This window comes from Hirundo rustica, chromosome 3, assembly GCF_015227805.2.
Source record: "Hirundo rustica isolate bHirRus1 chromosome 3, bHirRus1.pri.v3, whole genome shotgun sequence".
Lineage (NCBI taxonomy): Eukaryota > Metazoa > Chordata > Aves > Passeriformes > Hirundinidae > Hirundo > Hirundo rustica.
The window spans coordinates 37,739,965-37,760,965 of NC_053452.1; the positions used below are offsets into that span (position 1 = coordinate 37,739,965).

General features: G+C 39.9%; 1 protein-coding gene across 14 annotated transcripts in view; it reads left to right on the plus strand.

The window, feature by feature from the left end:
* Window positions 1–20,465, plus strand: part of LTBP1 (latent transforming growth factor beta binding protein 1) — a 186,544-nt gene extending 166,079 nt beyond the window's left edge. For 9 of the 14 annotated variants that reach the window (XM_040058399.2, XM_040058400.2, XM_040058403.2 and 6 more), the window contains 6 exons: window positions 1,336–1,464; window positions 2,805–2,945; window positions 5,237–5,407; window positions 14,952–15,074; window positions 18,024–18,173; window positions 19,433–20,465. In XM_040058399.2, coding sequence (XP_039914333.1) covers window positions 1,336–1,464; window positions 2,805–2,945; window positions 5,237–5,407; window positions 14,952–15,074; window positions 18,024–18,173; window positions 19,433–19,602 — 884 coding nt within the window. In that variant the 3' untranslated portion in view covers window positions 19,603–20,465. The remainder of the gene's footprint in view (window positions 1–1,335; window positions 1,465–2,804; window positions 2,946–5,236; window positions 5,408–14,951; window positions 15,075–18,023; window positions 18,174–19,432) is intronic. The other 5 variants (XM_040058401.2, XM_040058402.2, XM_040058406.2 and 2 more) reach the window with 1 other exon arrangement.
* Window positions 20,466–21,001: the final 536 nt, after the last annotated feature.

Sequence of the window (21,001 nt, forward strand, 5' to 3'; positions counted from 1 at the left end):
TTGAAGGAGCAATTCCTGTTTTCTTATTGGAATTATCTGTGAGAAGTGAATACCCTGCTAGCCTTCCTTGGCTTTGCTTCCAGGCTTTCCCATTTTTCTCCAGACACAAATCCGAGTTCCACGAGAAAAAGACAGATGTGAACATGACATTTCTTATTAATCTTTGCATTGCTCTTGCTGCTAAACAGTCAAAATATTTATTGTTTGTAGCCGCTTAGTGGCTGGAAGAGTGGATGTAAAAATAAATCGTTTTCTAGGTCTCTCAGTTCTTCTGAAAATAAAGGAAGCATTTGAATGATTCACCTTTAAAACTACTGTACAGCTGGAAATGACAGCTTTGGGATAAAATCTGTGTTGTCCCAGAATAAATGGGGGGTAAATATAGAGAAGACAGTAGTTTAAAACAGTTGGTATTGAGAGAAGAATGACCTACTTTAAGTTGTGTTTTTTATTGCCATTTTTACTACTAACCTAGCTTTAAGAGACTACTCTAAATAGGTCTAGCAAATGAAAAGTAGGCTGGAAAAAAGGAGGTGAATGGAATTCCAACAGTAACAAATACATAAATACAAGACTGGGAAAAAAAAATGTGTAAAACTGTGAAAAGCTATATATGAACTGGCATATATTTTCCATGAAACCTCCCTGAAAACGTTTAGGCTCATTTGAAAGTGTGGTAGATGCTCTTTGTCAGCCGTCACTGGTTCTGTAGTGATCGCTGTCCTGCGTTCAGCCACAGACACAATTGGTCCTGTGTGGGAGAAGGCTGCACTGAAGTTGTGCTTTGAGAAACAACGCCATGAGCAGTGCAGATAGGAAAATTTCCCACTGTGCACAGCAGAGTCACCAAACTGTGCAAAGAGAAGAGCAGTCACAGAGTCCATCCGTAAGCATAACTGCTAAGTTAGTTTGTTAACCAGATGGTGTGGTTAAATTAGATCTTTACCTTCAGTGGAGCAAATTATATGGGAAAATACAGGCCATGTTGTTTATCTGTTTTGCTTGGAGTTAAGAGCAATGTGATACCAAAGGAATGAAAGAGAAACTGCAGATTATTCCAGTCTCTGTGTGCCACCGGACTTAATTCTGACAAGAGGAAGTAATGGTCCACCAATTTTTCCTTTTCCATTCTGGCTTCATAACCTCTTCCACACCAGTTGTCTGAGGGTTGTTTTTTTTTTGTTTTGTTTTCCTGTGGATATCTGTGCTCGTGAGATTTTCTGTTTAAACTGAAGTCTGCTTGAACAGAGAAGTACATAGGATTTATTCCATCTTGCTTGTCTACATGGCATCAAAATAACAATGGTAACACAACCTTTAATGTTTTCTCCCCAGATGCTGATGAATGCCAACTCTTTGGACAAGAAATCTGTAAAAATGGCTTCTGTTTGAATACACAGCCAGGTTATGAGTGCTACTGCAAACAAGGCACATACTATGACCCTGTTAAGCTCCAGTGCTTTGGTAAGTTTATTTAAAATGGTCTCGTCACTATAATGGTATGCAGATGGGCAAAACAAGCAGACTCGTATAGCAGGATTCCCATCAGTACTGTGGCATTCCCAGTAAGGGGAAAAGCACTGGGCCTCTGGACTCCTGTAGCAGCTTTGTAAGACACACTGGGTCATTTCTCTTCCTTCTGCTTGGCTGAGCCGCAATTCTGGATGACATAGCTGTGGCATGTAGAGCAGGGTTTGCTTTATTTGCCTCCTTTTTCAGCAAATTACTCCCAGGAGTTTGCATCTCCAGAACAGCCTTTTGTGCTCCTTTGAGTGCATCCTTTGAGAGCTGGTGCCAGCCTTAATGCAGGCAGCACAGAGTGATCAGAGGGGCTCTCTCCTTACATGCACACTGCTGCTTCACTCTGCCAAGCTACAGTTTAGCCTTCTGTTCTTTGTATATGGGGTGAGCAGTGAAAACCTCTATGTTGAGTCTCACCTTTCATTTGGTAAGTGGTCTGGGTTTACTATACTAAATCAGATTAATGCAGACTTTATTTTTTTTTGTTTCAAGGACAGATATTTTCCAAAAGGAGTTAATATGCAATGTGAAATTACAGCTGAGGTCATTGATAAGCCCATTTTAGCCTGCACAACCTTGTAGTCCTTTGGTTCTGGTATTCAGCTGAAAATTACTCATGACCATGACCCTGGCTTTTGCTTTGTAAGCAGAGAACCATGTATAATGTGCAGAATAGCATAATGAAAGGAAGCAATTTTTGCAACTGCAGTAAGAGAGCCTTTTACCTTGGGATTCTATGATTATTCTTTACAAAGGGTGGGATTTTAGCTGATTAAATGTAATTTATCCGAAGTGGCCTGCTCTTCCCTTTGAGCTTAATTTCAGCTTTTGCTTTCCAAGACAAACTAAGAAATATAATTACTATGGCTAGGTAAGGTGATCCCTTCTTCTGAAAAGCTCATAAAGAGTCACTAAGAGTTTGCCCACCTCTAATGCCTGCTGGTATTGTCCTAAAGGGAGACGAATGTGGGAACCAGTGGCACCTGTACTGGATGCAGGGTATTCCTGGCACTGCAACCCCTCCAGCAGGCCTCCTTATCCTCCCTAGTGCTTCTCCCTACTAGCTCCCTAAGGCTTGAGGATTGGAGGTCAGCATCCTTCAGGCGTCTGTCCTCCTCCATGGGCACAGGCAGGATTTTTTTTGCCAGCAATGGGTATTTGTGGTAATTTACAGAAGGCCTGCAGTGAAGTCTGCTCCTAATACAGGAAAATAGAAACATAGGTTAACACAATGCAAATACTTTGTGCTGGCTCTCCTTGATACATTTCCTTCCATTTTAAAGACACGGATGAATGTCAGGACCCAAACAGCTGTATTGATGGCCAGTGCATTAACACAGAAGGATCTTACAACTGTTTCTGTACACACCCAATGGTTTTGGACGCAACAGAAAAGCGATGCATCAGACCAGCAGATTCGAGTGGTATGATCCATTATACATATTACTGAAGTGAGTACACCTCTACGAGGTGGTGCTGACGTGGCTGCAGACCCAAAGTCTAAGCTTAGACTGGGTCATCCTTGGATGAGCCTGCTCTTCTGGAGGATTTTGGAAGGCAATGCTTGGACCGTCGTCTGTTGATCCAGAAGGCATCGTGCTGTAGGACTCCACAGTGCTCCACTTTGCCTATACAGACAGGACATTACTGGAAGCATTGTGAGATTAGGCTCGGGCTGAGGAGTCTTCAGCCAGTTCACCAGCTCTGCATCTGCCTTGTCCAGCCTTGTAGGTAATGAGGCACAGCCTGCTTGCTGTCTCAGTAAGGCTGGGGTTTGGCTGCAGGCTAAGTCTCGAGATTCAGTTCTGCCAAAGTAAAATAAAAACAGGAATGACAAGATACAGGAGGAAATAGCTAAAATCGTGTGTGTGCTTTCAGTTGATTGACACTGAAGGTACATTGAGCTCACAGCTTCAGGCTGTGGGCTTCAATGTCGCTATTAAAGTAACATTTTTGTGTGCTCTTTTAATTTCAGTAGACACTGATTTCAGAAAAAAAAAGTTAGGTAATATGAGATTCTTAGAAATGTCTCAGAAATCCAGAGCATTATGCAGTCTGCACAGCTTTGTCTATCCCACTCCCGTCTTCGAAAGAATTGTTACAATGGGTTTGATTTAATGCTGGCGCTGTATAGCCATAAATCCAGACCTCTGGTTCCTGCAACTTGCAGTGAATTTTCCTGAGATGCTTCTGTAAAAGGAGATGTGAATACAACTGAATGCCTGCTTTAGTCACTCCAAATTGTAAGGCTGACATTTTGAGGAGTAATGTGGTCACCCTGTTGCCTGGAACTGTGAAAGAGCCACAGCGTTTCTATTGTTCAATCTTCAGTTAAACAAACCAAGAGCAGGATTGTCCTTTGGGTTCATCTAGGATGTGAAGAGAATGTAAGAGCCCAAAGAGTCTTCTGTCATAAGACATTCAGGCTGACACAGCACTGATCATCTCAGCAGCACAAAGCACTCAAGCCTTGTATTGCTACTGGCAATGTCCCCCTCACGCAGAGGGGGGAGAGCAGGCTGGTTCCTTTGCTGCCAACAGAGTTTGGGGTTGGTTGCAGAGACCCACTGCTGCTTTTCAATGTGTTGTGGCAAGCTCTTAGTAGAATAGGTGTCTAAGTTGTGATCACCTTTGTGCATTCCGAACTCAGTTTTGCTCTTGGGTCAGGTTTCAGTTCTGTACTCACCCACGCATAATGTAAAAATGCAGTAAATGGATATGCACAGACAAAACAGAACCTTGGTTTGTGACAACACTTATTTTTCACTCTGTGTTGGAACAAAATCAAAACCTTGCAGAAGTCTTCACAAAACAATTGTGCTGAGGTTTTTACATTCCAAGTGGAAGATTAAGTTTGCAGTTCCTCTCCTTCTGATCAGCAGCGATCAGAACTTGCTGGGACTGGGAATGGTTTCTTCTGAGATCTGTGTCAAAACTATTATGCCTCTGAAATATTCCAGCCTTGACAAAAGTACAGATTTTTGTTAATGTTCATAGGAATGTGACAGTAGTTCGCAGCAGTGTTCTGTCTCTAACAATAGCTGTAAGTGGATGATTAGAGACCAGGAGGGCAGATAAACAATACTTCTCTTCACCCTCCCCAGCACTCTCTCAGCCTCCAGCTATTTTCAGCTCAGGGGATTTCCTGAGACTGATGTAGTTTGTCTGTTTAGTTAATGGGACTCTCTCTTCCAAGTATTTGTCCGGTCTCCCAGGGAGCCCATGTAAAATTCTTGTTCAGCTCTGCCCTAGTTGTAAAAGTTCTTTCAGATGCCATTGATGGCAATATAAGAAAAGCAAAATAACTTTTAAAGATCCATTGTGTGGATGGAGTTCCCCAAACATTCACCTCCCTCCCAGTGCTGGTTTTTGTCAAGCCCTGTTAACTTCCATGGGAGCCGAGCTGAATCCGTGTTAACTATTCAGCAATGACTGTGACTTAGAAAGATTTTGGGGTTTGGGGGTATCCAACACGATGTGCTTTTAAATTGGCTTAATGTGACAACTCAGACCCTTTTAAGATTTTTCCAAAGCTGAATATTCAAGAGATGAACCATCTCAGGGACTTCAAAAAGCTCATGACTTCTAGGCTTAAATTTGTATTCAGCAAAGCTAAGCTATTTTTCTAACCTAAATTTATAAAATTTATCATTATACCGTGTCTTATTTAAATAGCAGTGCTGTGACGATAACCTAATCCTGTCTACTCCATCAGAGCAAACTGAAGAAGCTGAGGTCTACCAGGACCTCTGCTGGCAGCACCTGAGTGACGATTTTGTCTGTAGTCGACCACTGGTTGGGAAGCAGACCACGTACACGGAGTGCTGCTGCCTGTACGGGGAAGCCTGGGGCATGCAGTGCGCGCTGTGTCCAATGAAGGAGTCAGGTAAGGAAACGCACGCGTCACTTCTCGGAACGAGATCTGAAATTCCTCGTCACTTCAATCCCTTGCACCTGTTCCTGAGCCAATAACGTAAGAAAGAGCAAAAAACCCCCTAGCCCCTCAAGTGAAGGGAAATGGGTTGTCAATAAGGATTGAAGAATTTCCGGGGAATATAATTTAGTGTTAAAAAGAAAGCTGGCTGTCGTATTTTTAATGGACTGTGTTTTGTTTACAAGTTTGGGAATCGGATACTCTTCCATGATATTTCAGGTAGAAGATGTTACTTGTGGTGGCTACAAAGGCTGAATGGGTACAGGGAGAAATGTCATTTACACACAGATTTATTTCTGGGGGCTGGAGAAGGGGCCAGTGGAAGCAGCATAGGTATATATCATGCTGTGCCTGAGATACATCAGCCCGGGTACACACAGTCTGGTATGATACAGACTTCTTCCTCCCCCCGTATAAACCATTCCAAGGTCCAGTTTGGATAAAGCTTTCTTACTATAAATGTGTCTTTTGGTGACATTATCTTTCCATGTAGGAATACCATCCTACGCTGGTAAAGCATCTTATTGTGAACATTCCTGGATTTTTGCTTGGTAATGTTGTGGCTAAAGCAATACCTGTTTTACCTGTAGCAAAACCCCAGGAATTAAAAAACTACTTTGAGAAGCTCAGTGAAGCATTAATGTGGTTGTTTCTGTCTGCTTGGGTTGTATGCTTTTATAATTTACTTGCAAGGTCCCTGAACCTGTTCTTAGATATCTTTACTTGTTTGAGTTTGCTTTGGAAATGCAGTGACTGAAAAAAAAGCATCTGATTTTGATGATGTTGGCTGGAGTAACTGCTGGCTGATGCTTACCCCAGGAAGAGACTGAAGAAGAAAAACAGGGCATGACAGCTTGATTTATAAGATATGGAAATCTCAGAAATGTCTTTGTCAGAACAAATCTTATATGAGGACATCAAATTACTATACCTGCTAGAATAACAAATGTAATGGAAAGAAATGTAATGGTAAGACAAATACCAGGCAACAGCTAATAGCAAGAATCATTGCTATGAGCTGGAACTCCTCTAGTGGAAAGATTGAGCAGATTAAAAGAGTTTTTCTTCATACAAAGTGTATCATGTGGTGAGAGTGACCCATCTGTGTCAGGCAAGCATGTAATCTTGAGACAGCAAAGAAAAGCTGCTCCGGTTAGAGAAAGTTAAATTAGGTACAAGATTTACTTCAGGAAATTTCTAGCTAGTTACATTTAAAAAAGCAGGATAAATCTGAAAAGGAAGAGAGAAGGACCACCAACATGGTCAGGCAAAGAGAACCTGCCTCACAAGGGAAGATGAAAAATTCCAAACACAGCTGCAGAACAAAGGCTGCAAATTCTAAGACTCTCACTCTAGAGCACAATCGTGGAGGATTCCCAGAAGCTTTTGATTTAAACAAAAGTGCTGATATTAGGGGAAAAAGAATTGGAACTATTTCGGTCTGAAATTATTCGATGTATTTTGATCATTAGGAACACAGGATTCTGGAGCCTCAATCCTGTGCCAACAGTGGGGTGCAAATCCCCACTAGCTCTATGAAGAAAATTGAGAAATTCAGTTAAAAAATTACTTGGAGGTTCCCAGTGGATAGCATCCTAAACATCAGTTGGATGATCCTTAGTCAAAAGCTGGAAGAGCATTATGTTGGATAATAAAATCTTTCTCCCTCCAGACACAAGATAATTTTATGCGATATTTCGTTTGCATTGAGAAGTATCTGCTTTAACTGAAACTATGAGGCCAAATATTTTAAATTATCCTTACAGATTGGATCACAGTTAAAAATAAAAGCATACTGAATGTTTACTATGTCAGAACAAACATACCAGCTCTCATTTCTTGGTGGAGATGGTATGTGCTCATTTCTTAGTGGAGATGGTATGTGCTCATTTGTCCTCACACACGTGTGCTCACCCACACTGGAAGCCTGGAAGCCTTTCCCTGTGTTCAGGAACGTGTACCAAGAAAAATTTAGAGCTGACTGAACTGAATAAATGATTCATTTGACATGTCTTCAGTCTGTAGCACTTAAAGTGATATCATTGGCTCAAGAGAGTGCTTTCACACCTCCAGGCCATCAGGTCACCGGTTCAAGTCCTGGCTGGGGAACCTGGAATTCCTCCATTTTTAAATACTTAGGTATTGTGTTGGCCGGGTTTACTACTGAAGGTGTTTGCTTATTTCCCCAGTTAGGGGCTTTCTGAAGATTTGTAACACATGTTAAAGAAGACCTGACGATGTGAAAAGCATTATCACCACAAGACTTTAAGCGTGAAATGGGTTGGATCATAGTACAGATCTGTGGTTTCCTTTTGCCTTGTTTATAGTCCCATTGTGTTTGAAGATCTGGTCACCATAGAAAGAAGGAAATACAGGCCTACCACCATAAGTGATGCTTTTGTAAGTCCCTTCTAAAGATATTAATGCTTTATTAAAAACAACCTCTAGCTTTTGCAACCCAACTTGTCTTTAAAGTGCTTCCATTTTTCATGACAAGTTTTAAATATCCTGTTCAAGTAGGATCCAGCATAAAAACAGTGGGAAGACAGAGCACTTTCGTAAGAATTTATCCATATTAAGCAAAAATAAATACAATCTTAAATCAGCCTGAAAGCAGAACTTACATGGTTGCTACTGTTTCTAAAAACTACTAATCAGTGCTTAATTAAACAAACCCCACTGAAATTACTCCAGACATTCAGAGACTGAGACAAAAATAAGTTGTGTTTGTTGATATTGCAACAAATATCAACAGCAACATCTTAACAACAGTAAGACTGATAAGTATTTAGATGACAACATTGAGGAACAAACTCAAAATATTAGTTCAAAGTCCCGATCAAAATACAGCAAACATGAGCTGTCGTGCTGTGGTTGAGTACATCTGACTTATGCAAACAAGGGATGTAAAGACATTGTTTTCAATTACATTATTATCTTATGATATCATCATATTGTGGATAAAGACTTCCACAGATTTCATCTAATACCAAAATGTCAACTACTGAAGTGTATTCTCTCTGAGCTCACAATATCATTAGTCTGTATTTGCCCAAAGAACAGTAGTAACAGTTTAGTAATTATTCTTTAAAAACTTCAGTGTCACTTGAGGTTTGTCACTGGCAATCTGTAGAAGTTGACCAGTTGAGGAAAATTAGAAAATTGGATACTTTTTGGTTTAGAAAACAACAGCAAAACATCTTTTCTTCATTGCACCCACCCCCAAACAATACATGTTGGATTGACTTGCCTTTGGAAGTTCTGCTTCCTTGGTCAGTTCATTGTTTGACAGCCCAACTCTCTCCATCCAGAGTCCATGGTCTAGTAGCTGGTAGCAGGACAGGCACTGGTAGGTTTAGCAGCTGGGTCAAAGCCTCCATGCCAGAAACAGAGCAACTGGCCCAGACTGAAAAAATCTGAAATAAAGCCATATACACCTCAAGTTAACTTGTACTTGTAGGCCTGAACTATAAACATTCTGAGACTCCAGAAGCTCTTGTGAGACCCTCAGGGGACTGGAATGGATTTTAGGCAAGATGTATAGTTACAGGAAATTTGAAGAGAGGAGATATGACTAACTAAATAGCTAGAAAATGTTGAGTAATGTGGTGTGCTGGGATCAGCATTTAATTTACAGAGACAGCCTATTTTTGTATTTGCAAAATGATAGTTTTGAGGCTATTGCAGTGCAGTACCACCTTTGCCTCAGTAACATCTTAAGATGCTGGAAAGGTGGTGTTGGGAGCCCCTGAACCAAAGAGATGTCCATCAGTTGAGGAGGCTCCTTTCTCTTCTGTAGCTGGCTGCCCAGAAGCTTTCATACAGAAAAGTAGGGTGAGGTAAGTCTGGGACTCAGCAGCTTTAGCAGATGTTTCAATAACTATTGAGAGTGAGGGTACATTACTACATCTGTAACTTAGATTTTTTTGTTGGTGTGAGTACTAAGATAATGTCATGAACACATTCTCAGGCAAGTGTGAAAGGCACCAGCATTCAGTTTATCAGCCTGCTCATTTGAGTATCCTTAGAAATACTTTTTCTACTCTTAAGCTTTAAATTCTGTTACTTTGGGAGATTTTATGGAACAGCTTTATGTTTAGAAGATCTGCAGAAAAGACAGTGGTAGATCTCCAGTCAGTAGATGTTTCAGATGTTCTATGGGATTAGAAGTCACATAAAGACCTGCTGTCCGTATTGTATTGGAAGTTTCTCTTTATCTCCACCTTAGCATTTGCAAAAAGCCCATGCTAGGAGAACAACTGAGAGTAGTGGGTAATATTAATCACCTGGGGTGTTTTATAATGTAGAATTTCTCTTGGACAATTTCATATTTTGTTTTTTATATAGAAACTCACATCATCGATGGTCCTTGCCAGTTTTTCCTTCCATCGGGAAAGACAAAATTAGCACCCTGAGCTATATGTTCCCCTGACCTGTTCTAGACACGTGCTTTACAATGAGATGCTGTCCTAGAAGTGGCTATGACTTTCCATGGATTGAAATGGAAAATGAATAACCAGTTCAGATGCAGACCCTCAGAGATGCCTACACGGAGTTGAATTCTGCCCATTTCTGGCAGAACAGATTGTTTGGATTGCATTTTTGTTGCAAAGGAACTCTGTGTATCCTTTGTAAACATTCTGAGTTAGTTCTGGGCTGAGCTTCCATATTATGAGAACATAGTGTTCCCTTTAAGTTCTGGCTAATGTCCCTCATGAAGATCTGGAAGTATAGGAAAAATCAGTGTGTGCAAAGGATGAGTTTTCATCTGTCTTCTTTAGGGATGGCAAAGATCAGCAGGGAGGCACTTGATTATTTTCTGTAGATAATTGCTCATCTTTCCATTTAAGATGGCATTGTGCCTCCTTCCTTTGTGGTAAGGACTCTGGGCAAATGGATTATATCCTGTGGGCTTAAAATATTGCAGTGATTGGGCCTTGAATATTCAAATTCCTGTGTTGGGTTGTGCAGATTTTTGGCCGATTTAATTTCTGTTGATGGAAAAGCTTCAGTGCTTTTTCTGAAGGTTAGGAGAGGCATGCAGAGTAGCTTTGGCTAAAGGTTCTTTGTCATGGAACCTCACATTCCAAGTGTCCATGGAAATCAGCAAGGAGTCAGAAAGCCATGTGCCAAATTATGCTAGAAACAACCTGACTTTTACTACAACTTTTAACTATCTACTTGGAGCAAAAGGAGAGGGAAGATCATTTTAGGAAACTTAAACAGCATTAGTAGAGGAGCAAATGTTACTACCAAGAGGTTTTGAGACAATCAATTTGGTAATTATTTCAGTTTAGGAAGAGCTTTACATCCATTGTGAATCTTTTTCAGGGATTTCATTTAGAGTGTGTCCGTGAGAGGATATGAACATCCTTCTTAACTAATGAAAAATTACCTTTAAGACTGATACTCTTACCTTTTTCTCAAGTTGTAGAGTAGATATGAATGTTCACTGCAAACCTTAGCATCGATCTATGGGCAGCGTTAATAAAGTTATCAAAATTATCAAATAGCACCATCTAAATATAGTGCAGAAATACCTTTAACTTTGGTTCACATATGATGCAATCTCCTGAGGCAGCATAAACTTAACCAATTTAGACTGGTGTCCAGAACCTTTGGTGAAACTGTTGCATTCTTAAATAATTTGAAGGATTTGGTTTGGTTTCTTAGTCTTGGCTTCTTTTGTGTGTGATAGTGACATTTCTGAGAAGCTGGAACAGAAATAAAGCTTTCTTTATGAGCAGGAGCTGGACTGGCTGTGGTGTAGTTGTCTCACAGTTGTGTCAGGAAAAGCTTTTTATATAATATTTTTCTTCAAATACGTGAAATATGGAATTATGTTTCTGACATTAGGATTTTTAGGCCTCTGGGTACAAGTAAGGCTCACAAGGGCTTGCTTGCTCAGTTACAGCTATATATGCAAATTAGATGCACATTTGAACAGCTGCGTTTTCGCTTACAAGCACCTAAAAGCCACTCGGTCCATCCAGTTTATATCGTGTTGTCTCTGACAGCCGAGTTTTCATCACCAATTACAGCTAACATCTCTGCCAGTACACATGTGTGTCTAGATGTAATCCCCTAACACTTGTTTAATATGCAATACATCTGACTTTAAAAATGCCCTTTACATTTTTGGAAGCATGCATCATCTTCCTTTTATAATAGCCACCCTGACTTACACAACAAGCTGTCTCTGTGCTTCATTTGCAAGTTATGAGAAAAACTTAGAAACACATGGACCAATGTAGACTAAACTATATTAGATACAAAGGGATTTTTTTTTTTCCTCTTGAACTGTAGTTGTATTGTCCCTGATCACAGCCAAGAGATGACTGAGCAGAAAAAAAAAAAAAAATATAGAAAAAGATTTCTTCATTCATTGTGAATTATAGAATATTTTATTTCAACTTTTCAAAGCAAGCTTTCATTTCTGTGGCAATGAAAATATTTCTGTCATTCAGGGATAGTTACACATTCTCTCTTGGCCTCTGCCCCCTTACCACCCTCTTGATCTCAGTCTCCTCTTGTCATCTCCCTGGGGCAATGTCATGCTGTTCTGCCATTTGAATAGTTGCCTGCAAGCTTCTGTGCGCCAGTCATGCTTTCACCCACAAATCTTATAGCACTCTGTTCATTTAGTTCCCTCCCCTGGAAAACTGTGACCAGCACAATCACAGTGACCCAAAATACATTATTTTTAATTTGAACTGTAGGAACATAGCATAGCGAGGGGAAAAGTTTAAAACAGCAGAAAGCGTCATGGCTGTAACTTGTTCTGTCCTCTACAGGGGCACTCTGATGGGTTCATTTCTGTCAGGGATCCAAGTCTCAAGTCTACCTTATTTCAAAACACCAGTTCTTATGACCTTTCCAGAACGTGGCTCCCCATATGCCTTTCAGTCTTTGTACTCTCCTCTCTGCCCACCCTTTTCTTCCCTGGGGAAAAAAAAAAAAAAAAAAAATGAAAAAAAGAAAAAAAAGAAAAAAAGAAAAAAAAAAAAAAAAAAAAAAACCGAGAGACATAAACAATAAAAAGACAAGCTGAGAAAGTGGAGGAGATAACTTACTAGGATAGATAACTTATCATTGTTATTGGTCCTGAATTTCTACGGTTGGTTTCTTAGGTGAGTCACTGTTGCTCTCGTTGGGTTTATTGTCCAAGCACCTAGTGACTGAATGGACACATTATAAAAGTCAAGGGACTTAATCTATACTCCTTGGACAGCTAAACAGAACATACAGTATTAAGAGAGTATTATAGGTATAAGACCTAAAAATGCAGACATCCAGAGCTTGATTTTTGAGAGACCAGTGGGACAGGAAACAAGTTTGTATTGTCAACATTTCTTAATTCTTGAGATGTTAAACAACTTTGCATTGGCAGATACGCAGTATAAAATAGTCTTGCACAATCGTCAAACTACGCAACGCTCGTGTACATGAGAGCTCTAGCTCTATGGATTTTCAAAAGTTCCAACTGCTTCCTTCAGAACTAAAACATTGTTTATACTACTACTATCACTAATGGCAAAATTAGCACTGAGTAATCTGGGAAGCCAGTGTCCAGGTTCTGCTCAGTCCTTCCCATCAGATCACATTTGTGTGGAAGAAGCAGCGATCTCTAAGAGCTGCTTGTCTTGTCCCTTTGTCTTTTGCTGTTTTTATGTGGTAGTTTCTTCCACATAAGCCAGACGAATTAGTATTTTGTGGCAGAACACGGATTTCCTTTGCCAGGAACATTTGTAGGCATCTGTGAGAAAGTGCTTTTACTATTCTGCATAGCTTTCCTGTGTGTACGTATCAATGAAGGGGTCACTGCTGTCCCCATGCATGGGTGTTAATCTGGGGTTAGATATGGGGAAGAAAGAATGGGGTGTTTCTGGTCCTATGACAACTCTTAAAACTATGGCCATGATCACAGTATCTCAGTGGGAAGCTGTGCAGTCAGGGATGTAAGTAACTTTTGCTGTGTGTCGTTTATTTTGCCATGCTGGCTTTGTTTCCTGCGCCCTGGGATGTTGCTCTTGGGCAGTGTACTTTGTTCTCTGGGAGAGGAAAGTGGTGTTTGAATATTATTACTTTATATAAATATATTCTGGAGGACATACCTCAAAGGAAACCACTTTGCTCTTGCAGCAGAATGTGGTGGGATTTACAATGATTTGTAAGTTCTCTGGGGAGTTCATGCTGCAGACTTGGACTGGCAGCCGTGGCAGCTCTGGGTGTGCACAGACAAGCTTTGCCTGTACTGCTCCGTCTTGTGCTCTCAAAGGGCCAAGTTGTTGACCACAGAATTCAAACAGACTTTTTGAACACTTTGGTTTTTTCACTACAAAATAAAATCGTTCCAGGTGGAGGAGATACTACCTGTAAAAATACAGTGCTGGACAGCAAGTAGGGCTGTGCTGTGTACTGTCTAGAGGCAGTCTGGACTTATCCAACTATTTGCTGTCTGGGACAGTTCTACACAGCATGAGGTTTCTGGCTCTGCAGCCATCTGCAATTCTTGGATTTTGTATCTGCTTAGGGCTTTTTTTCCTCCCTCTCTTTTGGTGGTTTTTCTTTCCCGTCCTTTCTCTGCCTGATTCTCAGAACACCAGGCAATCTTCACAGAACCAGATAGTAAATAGGCTGTAGCAACAGTAAAGGAGCACCTGGGTTGCTGTATTTTAACAATATCTCTGTTTTCAAATAAATTGTATATTTAGCAAAGGGTAATAGAAACAGAGTTGACACAATTTTTATTTGATTTATGAGAGAGTCAATCTCTGTATGAGTTTTTCAAACATCGACTCTGATACCTAAAGTGAAGAGTTGCTTTGGTCTCAACCTGTGTAGTCTAGCTTTTAGAGAGAGGCACAAAATCAGATGTAACTCTTTCTCCTCTGTGTATCCCCATGCCCTTTGAGGTTCACACTTTGAACAGCACTCACACTTTCAGGGTTGAACATACAGTTTGTAAGTGAGAGCTATTTTAGAAGTATTTTTCACTCTGATTTCTGCAGGTTGGCTGATAGTGCCAGAAATATTGGCTGTACCTGCCCCAATTTACTTCCTTTGGGGAGTTTTCTGCTAGCAGCCATAATGGTCTGGGACAGCCTTTGTTCCACAGAATGAAAAGTATAAACAAAGACAGCCCTGGAGAGAAGTGCATTAGCAGTGGGATGCACAGCATCCCTTGGCTCTTGCTTCCCATGCAGAGCAGAAGAACCTGACCTATAACTTTTTGTACAGTTATTGACTCAAATCTATCCCTGGTGTTATCCCTATTATGACTTAATAGTATATATTTGGCTCATTAACATTGTAATGACATCCTTCTTGAAGAGAGAATGCTTTCTGGAAGTTTTATTTTCTGCAGATTTATGGTGTTTCTAGGAAGATACATTTATTTCCAGCAAATATGAACCGCAGCTCACTGGGACTAATGTAATGCAGCCTGTGTTACAAGTGTGTTTACTTTTATATCTTATTTTCTTTCCCCCCTCAGAGGATTACGCCCAGCTGTGCAACATTCCTGTTCCAGGATCTCGACGGCCATATGGACAGGATGCTTTAGTTGACTTTGAGGAGCACTACACTCCAGAAACCAATCCATACTTCGTTGAAGACCGTAAGCGAGATTCTCTGTTATGTAAAAGTCTTGAAATTAGATTTTTGCTTCAGTTTTTTTCCCCTGTAGCCAGTTTCATTCTTCTCTTTGCTTCTGGGTACTGCGGCCTATTTATGCTTTAGTTATTCCTATGACACTAGCTTTCAGTCAGGTGTTCCAGTTCAAGAGCCAGGTTTGTATGAAAGTCCAGTTGGGCTCAGAGTACACTTAATTTTTAATCTAGTGAAACAGTTTGTGCCAAATGTACTAAATCTGTGTTTACCAACAGCTTTACAGCTCAAGGTCAAAAGGCTTGCCAATTTTCCTTCTCACAAATTGATTTTCCTTCAGAGCATGGGACAGATTTCTCCAGAGTGCATTTAATTTAAAAGAAAAAAAAAAAAAAACAAAAACAAAACCAAAAAAAAACCTCTTCATCTTTCCATGATTTCCCAGCAGAACTTGTATGGGTGAAATGAGAGCATGCAAGTCATTCTTGCTCAGCAGAGCAAATGTACAGCAAGCACAGTGTGATCAGAGAATACACATATGCCTGGACTTCAGGCTGGATATTATGGGCTGCCAAGCAGGGTGTGAGGGATTGTACACAGCATCTCGCTTGTACTTGAGGAACATCAAAGCTCTTTATGTTGGGTCGGGCCCAGCCCACTGTTAAAATTTGCAGGAGAGAAATGCTTACAGATTTCAGCTTCTTCCTCAAAATCAGGGCACCCTGTACAGGTCCAGAATATTTTGTCACAGTTTTAGAGAATAAAAATGGAAGTATCAGAAGGAGCTGGTAACTTTTGTGCTTTACATATATATGGCCTGCACCTTCCCCAGCCGGTGTTACTGAGTGTTGATGTGTGACTGAAATATCACACAGCTGAAAACTACAGATTGCACAATGAAAAACCCAGAACAATGACTGGGTGAGCAGTGTTAATGTACTGTTAATCTGGAAAGCTAATGCATACCTCAGGATTACAATGCAGGTCCCATCAAGCTGTTTTGAACTAGAGTATATTTTGCAAAGTAGAACTTGCTGTGAGTGATATATATTTTAGTTTTATCTAGTTAAAATTACAACATACTCTAATTATGACAGAGAGAGGGAGAGAAAAAATGTATATATGTTTATGCACATGCATATATGCCTACATATAAGCTATATGTCTAATAAATTTTGTCTTTTTTTATTTAAAAATACCTGTGTATTTGGGGGGACACCTTTCCCTTTCTTGGAACTGTTTTCTAAATTAGAAAAGGTCTTTACTTTAAAGGTCTCTCCTGAGCACTCTACAGGCTCTGCCAGTAATGAAACTTGGCTACCTACATCATGACAGTCATACCCTCAATACTGTGGCACTGAGAAGTGATTTACAAGGCTCATGAAAAAGACTGCAGCATCTCCCATTTAATGTACACTTGTGTACATCCTGTGTATTACATATGTTCTTGAGATGTGACATCTGTCAGCAAGTACTTACATCACATTATCTGTTCAGTGTCTTCAGAATCTACTCAGCATATTACTGACCAGCTTGATCCTTGCTGAGAAGCCCACCATGCTACAAAATCCAGGATAGGAACGATATTTGTAGTCAAACAAGGGGGGAGTGGAAGCGATAGTATGGAAGTTAAATGGGGGAAGATACAGAAAGGGTAGAGTAGGAAAGGCAGAATCAGGTCAGTAGAAAAGAGGGCCTCAAGGACCAAGACAGGATGGAGTAAATAAGAAAAAAACAAAATAAAATAGCACAAGGAAGGGAGAAATTCATATGCCTAGGTAGCTTAGCAAATATATGTATCACAGCTGTTGCAATATGAATCAGTAAACAGTTTTTCAATAAGTTGCTGGCTTGTTGGTGGACCCACTACCTGTTACAGGACAGATGGGGAGATATATCCTACTCTCTTGCACTCCAGCTCCAATTTCCCCTCTGTATATTCATTGTGCTATTAAATTTGTGAATCAAACATTCTCAGCTTCTTCCACGGAAGTCTGTTTGATGTGATGGGCTGCCATCTGCAGTCCTGTTACATCATTGCTCCATGAGCAGAAAGCTAGTGAAAAAAACCTTAGGACCTACAGGAGCAGCTCAGTCGTAGAGACAATCTCTGAACATGTAAAAATGTAAAATAATTTTCTAAGTATAAATCCTTCCTTATATATAAAAGCATAACTGTCACAAAAGCCCTAAGGCTGGAGCACAAAAAGCGTTATACAAACCACTGAATACAAAGACAACTCTTTGTATAAGAGGTGAAAAAAAAGAGCTCAACTCTTTGAGCTTTGACTGCTCACCATCTTGAATTATGACAAGGAGAAATTGGTAGATTATAGGTATTTGTACTGGCACCAGTCACTGAAGCACAAGCCAAAGGGCTGTTAACAAAAAACCACAACAGGAAAGCCGTCTCTGATTTCTTCTTATTTTCCTTATGGCAGCTGGGATTGATTTTTTTTTTAATATGTTTTCTTCTGGATAAATTATAATGCATCTCTAACCCCTCTACACACACACACACCTTATTTTTCTACAATCCTGTCTTAAGAAAGTTTTATCCCAAATTGCATGACCACTTGTTTCCTTAAAGGCTGATACACATAACAATTGAAATAAAAGGTACTATTTAGAAAACACTGACTTACCCTTTAAAAACAAACAATTAAATTATGGAGTTTCCATTCTACCAAAAAAAAAAAAAAATCACAGATTTTTAACACAAAATAAAACTTAAGAGTTAACCAAGTTATTCAGTTTCCATCTTGAAACATATCACAGCACTTTTCTGGTACATTTAAAACTCCAGATGGTGCAGCTCTGCTAAAGCTGACCTATTTTCTGCAAAGTCAAGTCACATTCCAGTAAACTTCTGAGAGAATTTCAGACTCTCACTATATATTTGGGCATAATGATTCAATAGCTTTGTAACCTACTTGTTTGCAATTCTTTCTCCTGCCAGGTTTCCTGAACAGCTTTGAGGAGCTACAAGCAGAGGAATGTGGTATTCTGAACGGATGTGAAAATGGCAGATGTGTAAGGGTCCAGGAAGGCTACACCTGTGATTGCTTTGATGGTTATCACCTGGATATGGCCAAAATGACTTGTGTTGGTGAGGATATCATATCACCTGTTACCTCCTGGTAGTTTGTCAGTTTACTCAGTCACTTGACCTTAGGAGGCCTCGAACAAAGGGATTAGGGATGGTCACTTGAATTGTATCAAAGATCCAAGCTTTGTTTTATTTACTGCAAAGGCCAGTAGTTATTTTTACAAAAATATCTTGGTATTCCTCAGCGCGTCTTGGTCATCACAGCTGTGTTCAGTTAAGAGAGTAGAAGTGAACAGACACACATTTGTGGAATGAAGCTTAAACTTACATCAAGGCTTGAAACTACAGACCAAATGTTTTTCAAAGGTTTTAGTAAGATAGGAGGATGGAAATTGATCCAGAACAGAGGAGTGATTTCAGGAGTGGATTTTTAGAGTGGATTCAGAGTGATTGCCTAAATGTGCAGATAACCAGTTGGTGAAGTTTGGCCCCTGATTTTCACAGATTTTGACAGTCAGCAGACTCAACTATTGCTCTCACTCTCAAACTACTAAATCTGCACGTTTACTAACCAAGACATCTATTTCTTCAATTGAAACAACTGAACATGGGAACAGCAAATGTCAATGAGAAGATGAAGCAGAACAACCACCCCTCAGTGTAGAAGGCTGGTACAAATAGCGTGATCATTTCAGTTTAAGGTCTGCACCTTGTTTATCATTATGTTTCATGACACACAGCTGGAATCTCCCAGCTCTGTAACAAGAAGCTGCCTATGTGCCTTGAATTCTTCAGGACTTCATGGCAGGCTGTCCTCCTCAGTAAGAAAAGATGTAGCTGCTGTGTATGTCAGGCCAAAGATGCGTGGTGTTGAGTGCAGGTAGTTTGCCCTTCACAACTATTCAGTTGACAGCACCGGCAGCTCCTAAAGTGTTCAGTCAGTAAAGTACAGATGTTGCCCTGAGAACTTCGAGCTCCTTTGTTAAAAGTCACTTTTTTAGTTAAAGTCACTGTTTTTAGATAAACACCTCTAAGTGGTTACTTAATTTTTGTTGTGCAGCTAGGCTGAATTTGAACTTGGTAATCTAACAGTTTAAGGACCTTTAATACCCTATTGATTTCCTAAGATAACTTCCAGCTCTTCCCAATTCATCTTTTAGAGCTTTTTACCCAGCCTAATTCCACCCGATCGGAAGTGAAAATAAAGTTCTCGGGGCATTTGTGCAGATTGTTCTAGTCCTAACAATGCTGGAACTAGATGACCATTAACTACACACCAGACTTAAGCACATGTGTCTTGTGATGTCTCCTTTTTGCAGATGTGAATGAGTGCAACGAGCTGAACAACAGGATGTCCCTCTGCAAGAACGCCAAATGCATTAACACAGAAGGGTCGTACAAGTGTTTGTGTCTCCCTGGGTACGTGCCTTCAGACAAGCCAAACTACTGCACACCACTGAACTCAGAACCAGAGAGCGAACTGGAGTAGAGGAAAATCTCCGTATCCTAAGCCCATATACTCTGCACTGTGTAAAGAAAAGGAAGAAAAGTATTTAACTTGAGAAGAGAAGGCATCAGAGTAGCAAATGAAACGGAGAAAAGGGTTAAAATGTGTCAAAGGTAAGACGAGATGTGTTGGTTGTTTATCGGCTTCACCGAAGTGACAGACCAAATGGACACATTGCTCTGTATGAAAGAAACAAGTATATAGTGTGTTCATTAAAAAAAAATCTTCGAAAATAATCAAAAACAGTGCTGTTATTTTAAACAGAAGAGCTTTGTTTTTTGGGTTTGTTTTGTTTTGTTTTTTTTACTATTGCTTGATTAATTTGGCATTTAAATAGTGATGGAAATATTTTATATTACTATGTCATCTTTTGATTGTTCATTTCCTTGCCTACTGTTTCTTTTCAGATCTTTTTTTCTGACCAGTACAAATCCTATGATACAGATATTCTTAGTCCATTTTATAAGAACTGTTACACAGGGTGATGCTCCTCCTTCCCTGGAACATTGGTCAGTGACTTTTTTTTTAATTTGCAAGTTGTCTGCCCTGTGGAGCAGGCACCATTTGTTTTCAAATGTTTATATACGTTGGCAAAAAGTCCTTATATGCATTTTGTATTCTCTATGGTTGTTACTGCACTTAAAGTCTTTAGAACTTTTCTTGACAAGTTCAAAGCTGCTAGTGGACAACATTGGATTCCTTTTGTACATTAAACCAAAAGATTTTAGCTCACATCTCTATTGTAATGTGTAAATTGAACACAAGAGAGATCTTGTATGATTACCCTAACATATTAAAGCTGTATATTAAAACTCAATAAAATCACCTTTTTTTTAGAAAAAAAAGTACTATTTACTAATTTTGGCTTCTTTCCTTCCCCCCCACTTTTTGTTGTTGTTGTTGTTGTTGTTGTTGTTGTGTGTGTGTGTGTGTGTTTGTTTTACAAGAATCAGCCCTCAGGTGTTTGCAGTACACGATTTAATTTACATTACAATAGTCTTAGGGAGTTGTCTGGCTGGTTTTTCCTTCTCATGCTGTTTTAATAAGACCGGAATCTGAATTAGTTAATGCCTGAAGTTAGGCTTCCAGGGGGAAGATTTCAAACACAGACCTACAGAAACTGTTTGACTTGGAAGCTGATTCACATGGAATTTTTTTTCTTTCCTGGTTTAGGCATGTTTCCCACTAAATCTGCAAATAGCGCTCTACAGTATGATGGCCTCGTTTTCAGAAATACTGAGGAGAAGGGGGAGAATTTCCTTTTCTTCATGAATTGTACCTTCCCATCAGCTCTTACTTTTCAGTGGAAGGAGAGAAACAGCTTAGGAGACTGACAGATGTTTCACTTTGACCTTCTCCAGACTGAAGGAGTTTCTTTTGG